Source organism: Cetorhinus maximus, chromosome 4 (genome assembly GCF_964194155.1).
Source record: "Cetorhinus maximus chromosome 4, sCetMax3.hap1.1, whole genome shotgun sequence".
NCBI classification, from domain to species: domain Eukaryota; kingdom Metazoa; phylum Chordata; class Chondrichthyes; order Lamniformes; family Cetorhinidae; genus Cetorhinus; species Cetorhinus maximus.
In genome coordinates, this window is record NC_135882.1 from 141,958,235 (window position 1) to 141,974,029 (window position 15,795).

A 15,795-nucleotide genomic window follows, 5' to 3' on the forward strand; every position below is an offset into this window, starting at 1 on the left:
TAAAAGATACTAAACACTTAGATTTTGAAATGAACAGAATAACAACGTTAAAGGGTGGCTTTGCAGACAACCTAGAAGCTTTAATGAGAGTGAGACTTGGGCAAAATCATCCCAGATTTACATTAAGTGCAGTGGCGGGAGCAAATGACGGCTTTTCACGCCGTATCATCCCAACCCGCTGCATTAATTATGCATTCCTGGGATACATACCATTTCAATGGTGGGCGGGTTCCAATTTGCCTGCCACACCATCCCCTCACTGCTTCATCACACCAGGCACAACATATAAAGTACAGCTGCGCACAGTGTTTCCAGCCCAGGGCTGCAAGACATGGCCCTGAAAGGCAAAAAGGCTCCAGCCCTCGAGTGCCTTTTGGATGCCATGGAGGCCCGCTGGCCCCGCTCTGGCTGGAAGAGGGGCAGCAAGTTTACCACTATGGCTTGGTAGGCAATGGCAGTGGTGATCAGTGCCAATGCTGCACAGAAGAGGTTGGCCGTCCAGTGCAGATGGAGGGGGATGAATGACCTCATCCGTGCAGCCAGGGTATGGCAACCATCTCATCACTCTAAACGTACACACTCAAGCCTATCACACATTCACTGCATCTCACTTACTGCCAGCTCAAGGGCCTCACCACCCATTGTCAGACACAGACCCTCACATGTCCATCTGGCCTCATCTCCTCTGGAGACTTCCTCCTCAGTCCTCACCATCTTGAGGCCACTTGCACAGGTCAACATGTGCCCCCACACACACCCTGGGTTACCCTCCTTCCCCAGTACAGCCCGTGTCTTGTAGCCTCTTCCCTTGCCTGAGGCCACATGTCCCCCTTCCCCAGCAAGCCCTAACCCTGCAGCCATTGAAAAGTCACCCACATATGGCTGATCTGGTAGGTAGAGACCTGCCTGTGAGCCCCTCTAAAAGTGATGTGGTGCTGCCTGTGAAGCCTGGCGCTGATGACTGTGAGTGCTGACCGAAGCAAGGTAGGCAAACAAACCTTGAAGTCCCGAGCGAAGTGCAGCCCGCCAAGCGTATGCCTTATATATGCTGTAGTGAAACACATTGGCGTGTTTTCCTGCCGACATGGGCAGACGATCCAGTGGGGGTGTTGGAGTTGAGTCCGGTGGGCTGGCCTTATAATGATATGCTGATATATTACAATGAGGTTCCTGAGGTCTGATGGTGGGGAACGTGTCCCACCATCAGCAGGCAGAGTGAACAACTGAAAACTGGTGTCACAACGTTGTGAAACTGATCTTTGGCCTTCTCACCATATTGTCTGCTCATGCTACCGAACGTGCCCAACACTAGCAGGCATAGAAAATCCTGGACAAAAACAGAATTACCTGGAAAAACTCAGCAGGTCTGGCAGCATCGGCGGAGAAGAAATCAGTCAACGTTTCGAGCCTTCATGGCCCTTCGGCAGAACTGAAGCATAGTTAGAAGAAGGGAGAAATATAAATTGGTTTAAGGTGGGTGGGGGGTGGGGGGGGGAGAGACACATTGAGGGTGTGGTGATTGTGGAGATGAGCAGATAATCAAAAGATGTCACAGACAAAAGGGTCAAAGAGGTGTTGAAGGTGGTGACATTTGTCTGAGAAAAGTGCTAATTAAGAATGGAAGACAGGATATTCAAAGTACAGCTCTAGTGGGGGTGGGGTGGAAAGACTAACAAGGTTTTAGTTTAGATTTAAAAATAATGGAAATAGGTGGGGAAAGAAGAATCTATATAAATTATTGAAAAAAAAGGGGGGGGGGAAAGAAACGGGATGGGGATGGGGGGAGGGGGAGTTTAAGATCTAAAGTTGTTGAATTCAATATTCAGCCCAGAAGGCTGTAAAGTGCCTAGTCGGAAGATGAGGTGCTGTTCCTCCAGTTTGCGTTGGGCTTCACTGGAACAATGCAGCAAGCCAAGGACAGACATGTGGGCAAGAGAACAGGGTGGAGTGTTAAAATGGCAAGCGACAGGGAGGTTTGGGTCTTTCTTGCGGACAGACCGCAGGTGTTCCGCAAAACGGTCGCCCAGTTTGCGTTTGGTCTCTCCAATGTAGAGGAGACCGCATTGGGAGCAACGAATGCAGTAGACTAAGTTAGGGGAAATGCAAGTGAAATGCTGCTTCACTTGAAAGGAGTGTTTGGGCCCTTGGACGGTGAGGAGAGAGGAAGTGAAGGGGCAGGTGTTGCATCTTCTGCGTGGGCATGGGGAGGTGCCATAAGTGGACACCCTGGTCCACTCCTCCATCACCCCCTACTCCTCAACCCCCACTTATGGCACCTCCCCATGCCCACGCAGAAGATGCAACACCTGCCCCTTCACTTCCTCTCTCCTCACCGTCCAAGGGCCCAAACACTCCTTTCAAGTGAAGCAGCATTTCACTTGCATTTCCCCTAACTTAGTCTACTGCATTCGTTGCTCCCAATGCGGTCTCCTCTACATTGGAGAGACCAAACGCAAACTGGGCGACCGTTTTGCAGAACACCTGCGGTCTGTCCGCAAGAAAGACCCAAACCTCCCTGTCGCTTGCCATTTTAACACTCCACCCTGTTCTCTTGCCCACATGTCTGTCCTTGGCTTGCTGCATTGTTCCAGTGAAGCCCAACGCAAACTGGAGGAACAGCACCTCATCTTCCGACTAGGCACTTTACAGCCTTCAGGGCTGAATATTGAATTCAACAACTTTAGATCTTAAACTCCCCCTCCCCCCATCCCCACCCCGTTTCTTTCCCCCCCCACTTTTTTTTTCAATAATTTATATAGATTCTTCTTTCCCCACCTATTTCCATTATTTTTAAATCTAAACTAAAACCTTGTTAGTCTTTCCACCCCACCCCCACTAGAGCTGTACTTTGAATATCCTGTCTTCCATTCTTAATTAGCACTTTTCTCAGACAAATGTCACCACCTTCGACACCTCTTTGACCCTTTTGTCTGTGACATCTTTTGATTATCTGCTCATCTCCACAATCACCACACCCTCAATGTGTCTCTCCTCCCCCCCCACCCCCCACCCACCTTAAACCAATTTATATTTCTCCCTTCTTCTAACTATGCTTCAGTTCTGCCGAAGGGCCATGAAGGTTCGAAACGTTGACTGATTTCTTCTCCGCCGATGCTGCCAGACCTGCTGAGTTTTTCCAGGTAATTCTGTTTTTGTTTTGGATTTCCAGCATCCGCAGTAGCTTTTAGCTTTTTGTTTTTATAGAAAATCCTGGCCTTGATCTTGCATTAATTTTGAAGCATGGTGACAAACAGCAAGACAGAGGTTCAAACTTTTCATGTGGAGAGTCAGCATGTATGCACATGGTTGGAAAACCTGTTGATACTCACACAAGAACAATAATAGATTTGGATGAGGCACTAGAGGTGTTCAATGCTTGATTGAACCAGATCTAAATAGGGTTTCAATGCCTTCAAGAGAGGGGAGAAAACAGATGTGAGAAATAAAAGAGCACCACTGATCGTGAACAGCATGGAGCAAAACACATCCTTTCACTCCTATTATAAAGTGCCAGTGGAGTAAACACTTCCCATTCACACCCATTGTCTTGACTGATCAAAACATTTCTGTTGTTCAAAACTTCAATGAACCAAACTACTTCCAAGTCACCTCCATTGAATATAAAACCCTAGAGATGGAATGGCCCAAAAATGCAATGGTTCAGTTTCTGAGGTGGCTGTTGCAATTCATCACTGTAACTTTGGTAGAAGAGCCACAAAAACCCAGAAAAAGGCATGTAAACACTATTTAAAATGTGTTTCCAGGGTGCCAGTGACTTTTCCTCCAAAGGACAAGCAGGAGGGCTGATATGGTAATTTAATCCCTTCTCTGACCTTCTCTCATTGCTGAGGCAACTTCCAGTGGCTGCAAGACACCTTCCACTGCCTTGCACACATACTTGTTCTTCATAGAATCATAGAAATCATTGAATCATAGAAATTTACTGCATGGAAGGAGGCCACTTGGCTCATTATGTCTGCACTGGCTAACAATGAGCCATCTAGCTTAATCCCACTTCTTCATATGTATAACAGTTAGCAAACTATTTTATCATGGGGGTAACAGCCTAATGCTGCTCTTGCCCGATGTCCAAATATACACAATTCAGGTATGGATCAATCAGAGTTGGGAATGTAACTAATTCTGTGCTCTCTAACCAAGGAAAATGTTAACATTCCTACCTGTGTTAAGGCCAGCTAACTCAGTACAAATCAGGAACCACGTACTTATGGAACTCACTGAGTCATCAGGTCAATTGGCTTTCTACCCAAATCAACATTGTAAATTCAACTAATGCACCTGGATTAAGCCCTATCCTCTACTGTCTAAAATATCCCCTTTGGTTGAAGTATTTTATGCCCTTTTTATTTCAAGTGAATAAGCTTAGGGGCTGCAGAGATACAAAGGTTTACAGACAGGCGAATATGTTTGTGCAGTTTATCAGGGTACAGCTGTGTTAATACAATAGACTCAGGCAGTTCCAAGTATAAAGTCCATCTGTAATGTATCCAAGGTCACAAAACTGCACTGCAACTGAAGGACCTTAGAAAATCAACTTCCTTCTGCTAATGGAAGAACCTTTGTTGACAAAAGCAGGGGTTAAAACTGCTTTGACTCCCCCACAAAAAAAAACAATGTTCACCAAACAGAGTATATTAAGGAATGCAAGAATTATTATAGGTACATTCATGGCTTTTCCTGCCTGTGGAACATTTTTCCAGATAGAATTTTCTCCTGGAACTGGGTCTCACGTACACAAAAGTTTAAATGCAATATTAACCATTGCTTCGTGAACCGGGGCTACTAAAGTGTCTATTAAGCTATGACTTGATATAGTTTGTGCAGATCTTCAGTCTTTCATTTGCCTTTCTTGTATTTGCCTCTGGCAACATCTGATAGGGTTGGGGGGGGGGCAGAAAGCACCTGTTTACAGGGAGCAGGCCTTCAGCTCATTAAACCTACTCCACCATTTTAGTCACCAAAATAGAACTTTATCATTTTAATTACAATTCCAAGTCCTTTCTCCAGATCAAGGGGGTCAAACTAATTGACTGAAACTATAAGGGTAAAGTTCGTAAACCTTACATTACTTAGGACTACACAGGCTATGACATCAAGGAGTATGGGGATAGTGGGAAAAATGTTGTAAGAGTTAGATGATCAGCCATGATCTGTTTGAATGGCAGAGCAGGCTTGACGGGCCAAATTGCCTTCTCCTGCTCCTATTTCCTATATCCCGATGTTCCTATGATATACAACAGAGATACAAAGCCATTCGTTCCAACCAGTCCATGCCAGTGTTTATGCTCCATTTGAGCCTCCTCCCATCTTTCTGTATCTAAATCTACCATCATAAACTTCTATTCCCTTCTCTGTCCTATGCTTGTCTAGTTTCCCTTTGACCAGATTCTCCTTAAATGTATCTATACCATTTATTTCAACCGCTCCCTGTGGTAGTCAGTTCCACATTCTAGCCTCTCTTTGGGTAAAGAAGTTTTTCCTGAATTCCCTTTTGGATTTCTTGGTGACTGTCTCACATTGATGGATTTCTTGGTGACTCCCTTAGATTGAAGGCCTCTAGTTATGCTCTTCCCCACAAGAGGAACAATTCCCTCTGTATCCACTCTGTCAAAAACTTCCATAATTTTAAAGACCTCTATTAAGTCACCCCTGAATCTTTTTTCAAAAGAAAAGCGGCTCAGCCTGTCAATCCTTTCCTGATATGTATACCCAATGCATTTTGGGTATCATCCTTGCAAATCTTCTCTACACCCTCTCCAGTGCCTCCATTTCATTTTTATAATATGGAGACCTGAACTGCATGCAGTACTCATAAGTGTGGCCTAACCAAGATTCGATACTGGTTTAGCATAACTTCCCTACTTTTCAATTATCTTCCTCTAGAAATAAAGCCGACTGTTGAATTTGCTTTTTTAATGGTCTTGCTAACCTGTGGCACAACTTTAGGGATTGAAGTAATTATACTCCGAGATCCCTTTGTTCCTCTAGCTTGTGCTTTCCAAGTAATAAAAGTGACCGCCCTATTCTTCCTCACGTTTATCTGTGTTGAATTTAATTTGCCAATTATTTGCCCATTCTGCAAGCATATTTATGCCCTCCTGAAATATATTGCAGCCCCCCTCCCACTCAGTATTGGCTATACTCACACCCCACTCCCTCGCATATAGGCCACCCTTTATCATGTTACACCCCTCCTTTCCTAAAGGTATGCTTTCTTGGTATAGCATGTTGCTATGAAGATATCTGCATCAACAATCTGGCAATTCTTCAGCTGCACGCTCGACAGGGAATAGGTTTAGGGTTTCTCACAACTATGATTGACATCACAACTGAGACTGGTCTTGTTGTCATATAGCGAACAATGCCTACTTCTAGCAAAAAATCTCTGGTTAGCAAGAAGGAGCAAGAACTGAAATTTCTTCTGCTCCCTAACTCAGGAATGCTGAAACCAATTGTGCTGCCTCACCATTACCTAAAATGGGATTATCTAACACAACACAGTCCAGGGGTGGAATCTGGTCGAGGTATCAGGAGTCTTGCCTGCTGGCTCGACAGCTGGCGAGAGACCCATCCTGCCTCTTTTCCGGGAGGTCAGATGAACCACATGCCAATCAAGCAGTGAAGAGGCCAGTTGCGGGCCTCCCGCGGGAATCAGGTCCCCAGAGGCAGAAGTCTTGCCTAGCAAGAGCTGCTGGCCAATCACACGCCGGCTGCCCTTGCACTCAGTAGTGCCGTGGAGGAGGCTGTGGCTGTTGCTGGAAGAACACCCCACAGAGTCCCAGAATCATGGAGCGAGCTAGCAAAAAGGTAAGTGATGTGGGGGGAGGGGGGTTTAATGAGGTGGGGGTCATGGGGAGAGGGGGTCAGGAGTATCAGAAACAAGGGCGGAGAGGTGGCTCTCAGCCACTGATGCCTATTTCCTCGATCAGACACTGAGTGTCTTTGATCAAGGTAACTCTACCAACCACCCTACCTCACCCCCTCCCCGGAGGTGACAAGATGCCTGTAGCGTAGCAGCTGTCGTGCACACTGTGCGGACTGTGGCAACGGACTCATTAGCAACGAGGTTAATTCCAGCAGTGGTGGAATCAGGCCCTTAAATGGTTCTTGATTGGTCACTGAACTGACGGCTGGGCGGGAAGAACAACCATGGGCCTTCCCGCCCAGAAATTAATTTGGGAGAAGGTGGGAACCCACCTAAGTACATGCCCTTCCTGCCTCCAAGCTCATCACCAGTGAGAGCACAAGATTCCACCCCAGGAATCAAATCTGGAACTCCCTGGTCTCCATATCTTGATCCTGCAACTTATCCCAGTAGCACATCAGGATGTCTAACCAACTTTCATATCAACATAGGGACAGGGGTAGTCTCTCAGCCTCTAGAGCCTGTTCTGCATTCAATTAGATCATGACTGCACCTTGATTCCGTACCCTTGAATCCTTTGTTGAACAAAGAACTGTCAAAATTTCTTTTGAAATTTTCAATTGACCTGCCCTCAACAATATTTTGAGAGTTCCCTGCCCATTTTATAAAGAATTGCTTCCTGACATCAACCTTCGATGGTCTAACGCTAATTTTAAGTTTGTGCTCCTTGTACTGTCGGCTTCGTCACCAGAGGAAATAGTTTCTACCTACTTTATTCTTCTTTAACCATCTGAAAGATCCCAATTAGATCATCCCATAATATTCTATACTCAATTGATTGCAAGGCTAGTCTATGCCATCTGTCCTCATAATTTAGCCATTTTAGTTTTGGCATTGTTCTGGTGAATCAGTGCTGTATCTTCTCCTAGGGCAATATCTCCATCCTGTGCTGCACCCAGACTAAACACAGTACCCTAAATGAGGTCTAACAAAAAATTTATATAATTGTAACCAAAATTCCACCCATTTGCAGTCTAGCCCCCTTGAAATATCAAATCCTGAACACACAATCACAGCAGACATAATCTGAGTAGAGGCTGAGTGTGCAGTGAGGGAGAGAGTCAAGTTAAAGACTGATTTATGTAGTGATTCAGAGAGAAAAACCTGTGATATCCTATTTGAGGCTGTGCAATAATTGGCAGCTTGGTGCAGATGATGTCAATAGTTTCCTGACAGCATTCCAGGGTTGTCTTGGCAACCAGACTGGCAACAGATGAGGACTGACCTCCTGGAAATGCTTTCCACTTTCCTTGTTATCAAAGCAGGGGCCCTGAATTGCAAGATGAGGCACTTAGCGAATAGGGGACTCAGATACTACTCTCAGCAACTCATAACATCCTCTAACTGGGCATAGATATTAAATGAAAAGGTTGCGGGTAGTTTAAATCCTTCTTTCTCGGATATGAATAGCTATAGAAAGATAAATATAGCTTTTACATCTTTTAAAATCCCATGTTTTATATTTGATGCTAACCTAGAAATTATGGCCATGAGCAAATGAATCAGTAGCAGCTTTGTCCGATAGTCTTCTATGCATTAGTTTTAATGTAGACATTAGCCTGTTTACTTTTAAATGGCTCGATTTGTGAGGACAGCTAGAAGAGAAATGGCATCAAACATTGGCAAGAGTAATGTCTAGGCAATAATATTTTTCTTTATTCCATCAACTTCCTCTCCTCTTCTGAACATATGAACGTAGGAATCGCTCGACAATAACAGATCACAGTCCATCTAGTTTGCCTTCTACCATCATGTTAGCCAGATGACACAATGATAATGGAGTTATTGGGCAGAATCTTGTGCCCTTACCCATGGTGAATTTGGTAATGAGTGGGGCACTTAACAGGCAAGAGGATGGCAGGTGGGCCCTAGCCACCTTCCTGCCTCCACCCTGATTAATTCTGTAGTGGGAAGGCCTGTGGGTGGCCTTCCTCCCCTGCCATCAATTGAGGCCCTGAAATAGCAATTAATGCCCACTTAAGGGCTTCTCCCCACCGCAGCTGGTATTTACCCTGGCGTGTTTGCTTGCGGGCTCCTGGGGAGGTCCCTCATTCAAGGGCATTCAGTGCCTTATCGAGGGACATGGCAGCAAGAAGGCGGGGGTGGAGGGCTGCTGAGAGTTACTGACTGCCCATGCTGTTCACACCCTTATCCCTGCCCTCCATGGCCCCCAACCTAGGGTGCCTCTCCTGCCATTTCTTACCTGTGGTCTGGGATCCAACAACGACACTAGGCTTTGAGTGAGTGTCATACCGGCAGCAGCCACTGCCTCCTCAGTGGCCCTGCCATTCAGTAGAGGAGGCGGTGGCTGCTGGTATGACACTCACCCAAAGCCTAGTAGAGCTGCTGGCCTCTGATTGCAAAACCAAGTTACTTGTTCTAATCATATTATGCTTTTCTAAGTGCATTGCTAGGACTTCCTTAATAATAGATTCCAGCATTTTCTTATGTTAGACTAATCATCGTAACCTAGGGTGTAGGCCATCAGGTCCTGGGGATTTGCCATGTTTTAGTCTCTTAAGTTTCTCCAGTACTCTGCTGATATTAATTTCCCGAATTTCCTCACTCTTTTTAGTCCCTAGGTTATCATCTATTTCTGATATAGAACTTGTGTCTTCTACTGTGAAGCTATACACAAAATATTTATTCAATGCCTCCACCATTTTCTCATTTTCCCATGATAATTTCTCCTATCTCTGCTTCTAAGGCACCAATGTTTACTTTGGGTACTCCCTTTTTATATACTTATAAAAGCTCTTATCATCTGTTTTTATATTTCTGGCGAGTTTACCCCCATTCTATTTTGTCCCTTTTTAATTAACTTTTTAGTAGCCCTTCACTGGTTTCGAGAACATTCCCAACCCTTAGACTTGCTAATGTTTTTTGCAACATTATAAGCCTCTTCTTTTAATTGAATAGTATCCTTAACTTCCTGAGTGAGCTACAAATGGTTCCTTCTTGCCGAGTTTTTGTTCTTCAATGCAGTGTATTTTTGTTGAACATTTTGAATTGTTTCTTTAAATGTTTCCCACTGTTCATTTACCTCCATACCTTTCAGTCTATTTACCTAATTTACCTAGCCAGTTCTCCCTTCATACCTTTGTAATTGGCTTTGTTTAAGTTTAAGATTTTTGTTTCCAATTGGAATATGTCACTTTCAAACTTAACATGGTCAATACTTATCCCTTAATCAACATCACAAAGAAAAATCATTTAGTCATTTATTCCATCGTTATCTGTCAGACCATGCTGTGTATAAATTGGCTGCCACACTTCCCTACATTACATTAGTGACTGACTTCAAAAGTATTTAATTGGCTGCAGAGTGACTTGGGATGTTCTGAGGCTGTAAAAGATCCTATATCAAAGCAAGCCATGTCTTTCTTTGCTTTAACATTGTTACCTTTTTACCTCCTTTCAAATTGACATAAAATTGGTTGAATGGTGGTATCTGGTTAAACAATGTAAGAACTCCCCTAAAGGCTCACCGCCTAGATTGCTCTCAAACAGACAGACCAGGAATGCTACTTGTACAATCTCCAGCCTATGCTGATGACAGCTGGAGTGACAATAAAGATATCACAGATTGCTGGCTAAGGATCCAAGTTTTGCTGCTCGTTATCACAACCCATTGGAAAGTGAAGTCATCTGGATATCGAATTAGGATAGGATTAAACTCATCTGTAATGCTTCCTATAACCAAGTCACCTCTTGGTGCTCACTGTTAAGAAAATGCTCACATGGGTAAGGCAATGAGGAGTACCTATACAATCATGGTCCAAGAAACAGCCAGTACTTTCAGGAGAGGAGGGAAAGGGGAAAAGTTGGCAGGTAAAAATAACATGTAATGTTACTATTGTCTGACAGATGAAGAAAGCAGCTCAAGTGGTAACCATTGTGAATGTGGACAAGAGGCACTGAATGGCTGGAGGTTTTGGGAGCAGCTTAAAATTTCATGAACTCGTTCTAAGCATGATTTTATTTTTTCCGTGGGTGGTTTTGAATCAGTCTAAGGATTATTCTGCCATGAGGACCCCTTGTAAAAGGGATTTTGTGAATGAAATAGGCCCTATGGTGCAATGGATTAAAACTTTCCTACTGAAACAAGGGTTTGAATCAAGCCCAGACTGATAAAGTGAAAGCTTTGCTGTTTATGAATGGTCTGTCGAATTACTTTGATTAGACTTAATGAATGGTTTGCACGTGAAGTGGAAAATTCACACTAACACCTGAGAGAATGTGCAGAAAAGATTTACTGGAATGTTCCAAGGATGAGGGACCTCAGTTAAGTTGATAGGTTGGAGAAGTTGAGGTTGCTTTCCTTAAAGCAGATAGGGTAGGGAGGAGATATGGTACAGGTTTTCAAAATCAGGGGTCAGAGCTGATAGAGAGGAGGTGTTCCCATTGATGGAAGGATCGAGAGACAGAGAATGTGATTTAACGTGATTGGCAACAGAACCATGAGGAAAATCTCTTATACGCATCAAGTAGTTGGAATACTAACATGCTGTTGTTTGAAGCTGGGGCTAAGGCATATTTCTGGGATAGCGTGAAGGGAGTTTTACTTGTCAGTGTCCTGTGCTACACCTGACCTGGTAATGCCTAACTCCAATATTGGCTGACTATAATGAGAAAGCATTCTACTCCCCTTCTGTAACATTCTGTACTTTGATAACCATCATAAGTGTGAAATGAAAGGTGGGTGGAACAATTGAACTCAATATGCTTAAAAATGTTTTTCCTCAGGTCGCCTTTGGTTCTTTTGGTTTCTACTATCAATCAGAGGTGTAGTTAATAAATATTGGAACAGTGATTCTCAATTGCTACTCATCCATTCAAAGATGAAACATCACCTTCTTTATGTCCAGCAATAGCCATTTCCTGGACACAAGATGCCCACCCAGTTGCTTCTTCTGCTTGTGGTGATTACTGGATAAAATTATATCACAGTTCAGTTATGTGGAGAGATTAGAAAACTGGTATTGTTCCCCTTGTAGCAGAGGAAGTTAAAGGAATATTTAATAGATGTATTCAAATTATACAGCTATAGAGTTACTGTTAGAGTAAGTAGAAAGAAACTATTTTCATTGGCAGCGGAGCAGTGTGGTGAGGTGAGCAACCAGAGGACTTAGATTTAAGGTAATTAGCAAAAGAATGATGGGTAAGATAAGTAGAATTTTTTTGCAGCTAGTTGTTATGATCTGGAAGATATTACCTGAAAGAGTGGTGGAAGTATATTCAATTGTAACTTTCAAAATGGAATTAGATAAATACCTGAAAAGAGAGAACTTGGGGAAAGAGCAGTGGATTGGGATTAATTGCAGCCAACACAGGCACAAATGGCCTCCTTCTGTGCGGTGTGATTTTATAATTCTGAGTTCTTTTCAGCTACATAAGCTTCTGTCAAATTTTTACTTATACACTTTACCAGTCTGTGATGAATATCATACTTTAGGACATCATGTTTCTAATCAAATACTGCACAAAAGCAGTTGATGATTTTTTAAAAAAGATCAGTTTATACTTGTTATGATTAATAATATATTTTATTCCAAATGTGTAACTGCAGAATGAATGTTAACTTTTAACATGGTGATAAACAGAGAGCAGTGGATCACTGCCCATTTTACACTTCACCCAGTCAAAACTCATCCACCCTCACTTACTCTTCCAAGATTAGGTGATGAGCAACCAGTGTTTCTGGCACCCTCAAATTATTTACTTCATTATCATCCTCTACCCTTCCTCTTGCGTGTTTCCTTCAAAGATACTTTGTTTGCTTTCAATATTCAATTTGTTTGTTTGTTTAAAAAATAAACCAAACTAGAATGAGGAAATGCACTCCCTGTTAGCCTTTCTTTCTCTATCTGTTGTCTTACTCTCTGTTTCATAGATGCTAGGAAATAGTATATTTGTTGCACAGGCCTACGCAATTAGCACTTACTTTTTCCAACTGTCAACAAAGCACATGCCACATGTACAGGCAGCACAATCCAAATTCAATTCACCACATCATATCTTGAAGTAAAAACATCAAGTCAAAATTCAAGATTTTTGGAAGAGGGTTGAAGCCTTCAAATAAAAATTTTAGCAAAGTCTCATTAAGAGATATAAAAGTCAAATAAGTAAATAAATTTAATCATGCTATTGTGAAATATTTAATTTTTTAGCAGCTTTCATTTTACGTAGCATTACATAGCACATACAGCACTGTTGTGAGTATCTAAGACACTCGAATCAAGCAAGTTTATTAGCGAATATGCATTTACGGGAGGGCTCAAAAAGGCATCTCAATGATACCAGGTTTCTTCTGTGCATTTATAGTATTTTTATAGACATTACAGCATTAATCATGGTTACATAATACATCTTATGCCCTTGTTTATACTTTCAATCTCTTAAATTCGTGTCTATGTAAAAATTATAAGCACCCATACCTAGTTTCTCTATTATTCCCCTCCCCCTCATACCACAAGTGCACTTACTCTGACCTTCTCGATTTTCTAGCTCTTTCTTATTGGCTCTCTTTCCAGCAAAAATCAGCAAGCTGTGAAGAATAACAATGCAAAAATAATGTCTAACAATGTAACCCAGACATTAGCATAAAGTCCCCTTATGTCACTGCTGGATATGCGTCCCTTTGATTATACTCTAATTACTCTGTTAGTCCTAAGTTAGTTATGTCTGGGTTATATCTGTAAGCTCAGCAAGGCTGAGAAAAATTTGTAACCTTGTGCGTTAGTCCCCTTCAGCACAGAAATAGGCCGTTTAGCCCAACTAGTTCTGCTGGTGTTTATAGTCCTCATGAGTCTCCACCCATTCCATCTATCACATCTCAGCCTTTCAGCATTTCTTTCTATTTCTTTTTCTCTCCTGTATTAATCTAGAGTATCTAAGTTATTCACCTCAACCGCTTCTAGAGGTAGTGAGCTCTAAATTCTAACCACGCTCTGAATGAAGTACTTTCTCCATGGATTTATGAGTAACAATCTTGTATTTATGGATCTAGTTTTGGATCCTTCCACAAGTGAAAACATTTTCTCCACACTTACCCTGTCTAAACAGTCCATAATATTCAATTTTGTTCAGCTTAAGGTTTTTGGGCATTAGAAATTTCAGTTACTGAGGAAAAAAATAATGGATGGGAGAAAGCATTTTGAATAATTTATGATAATAAAAAGAAGCGTTTTCAGATGAAGTAGAGAAATAATTGAACTGGGGTCATATTGTGCATTTGTATTTTAAAGAGATATCTTCTATTATGTTTCAGCTATTGTTTCAAGTTTATATTACTTATAGCTAAAAAAACAAAAAGATATTGCAATTTTGGAAGGAGAGATGAAAGCTCAGTGCATAAAGACTGAAGAGCTGGGGAGGACAACTGCATAATTACAGGATAATTATTTACAGGAAGAAATGATTATTGTGTGACAACTTTACTTGATAAATACATATAATAGAAAGTAGTTGACAAGAACTCTAAAACACACCAACAGGAAGTAAGGTTTTGTAGACAGAAAGTACACACACAGGAAAGATCATCAATATATTACTGGCTAATCTCTTGTGGCATTGCACACAAGCATTGAAGAATAAGTATATTCTTCAAGTGAAGCGGGGTTAGTGGGCAGGCGGGCCATTGGACCAAGTATGCGGACTAATTCAGTCCACATTATAAAGTCAACAATAGTGCTTGTTTTTTTATTTTTCTACTCCCATTATGTCCTAGGTGCACAGTTATAATGAAACTTATCTATGTAAACCTGCCATGCTGCCATTACATCCAACTGCTAATGGTTATGCTTTAGCACCTCCAATTGGTGGGTGTTGGGGTGGGGGAGGAGGCGGGGGGCGGTTGGGGGGCGGGGGTATAATTCGAACTTTAGAAGTTTAATATAATCAGTTTGCATTGTGAATGTGGAATATGTTATATGGAATAAATATGGGCATGGATATTCATAATAAAAAATGTTGACAGGAAGATCACGCAGATACAACATTGTTAATATCATTGCTTTAATCCGCGGAATAACCTGAAATTTCTTGTTTTTTTTTTCTTTTCGTATAGTCGACATTCGGGAAATTAAAGAAATTCGGCCTGGGAAGAACTCGAGAGATTTTGAACGTTACCCAGATGATGCACGCAAACTGGATGCTAATCTGTGCTTGGTCATTCTTTATGGAATGGAGTTCAGGCTGAAAACACTAAGTCTTTCAGGTAACTTTCTATAATCTTACTATAATCTTTGTTATTGCTGAAAAAAAGAGACATTTTTGTGGAAACTTTTCATCTGGCACTCATCAGGACAGCTGATAAGAATACCAATGTAAGGAAAACAACTAAGTTATACTGTATGAGAAGAGAATGTTAATTGGTTGCAAATTGTCCTGATGGGGTCAAGATGAAAAGCTTTGACAAAAAAATGTCACTTTTTTCCAGCAATACACAAGTTCTGTACTAACAAACAACTATAATCTTTTTGGTGCTGATCCATTAGAGAGATGCTAGTGCTAGAAAATCGAATCTGAATTATGATATTCATTATCAGCACTAAGCACTCCCACATGAAGTACAGTCCAGGTTAAATGCAGATTAACAACCCTTAAACTTTATCCTATCAAGCAGTTTCAGATCAGGTATAATATTAGTTAAATACAGAGTAAAACTCCCTCAATACATAACAGGCACATGCCCCACGGTGCCACTCCCACACCCCTCAATCAACAGCCCTTGCAATGTGTTGATAGACAGATGCCTGTACTGCTGCAAGGTCCTGCAAATCCCATTGAACACTGAGATTATATATGTGTTATGAAACTGACTTACCTTTCTCTTGAATGGGTGTGGG

At 42.1% G+C, this 15,795-nt stretch overlaps 1 protein-coding gene across 2 annotated transcripts in view; it reads left to right on the forward strand.

Annotated features, from left to right (window-relative positions):
* LOC144679942 (1-phosphatidylinositol 4,5-bisphosphate phosphodiesterase gamma-1-like) overlaps positions 1-15,795 on the forward strand; it is a 249,940-nt gene that overhangs the window by 91,412 nt on the left and 142,733 nt on the right. For both annotated transcript variants that reach the window (XM_078540932.1, XM_078540933.1), the window contains exon 2: positions 15,015-15,164. In XM_078540932.1, coding sequence (XP_078397058.1) covers positions 15,015-15,164 — 150 coding nt within the window. The remainder of the gene's footprint in view (positions 1-15,014; positions 15,165-15,795) is intronic.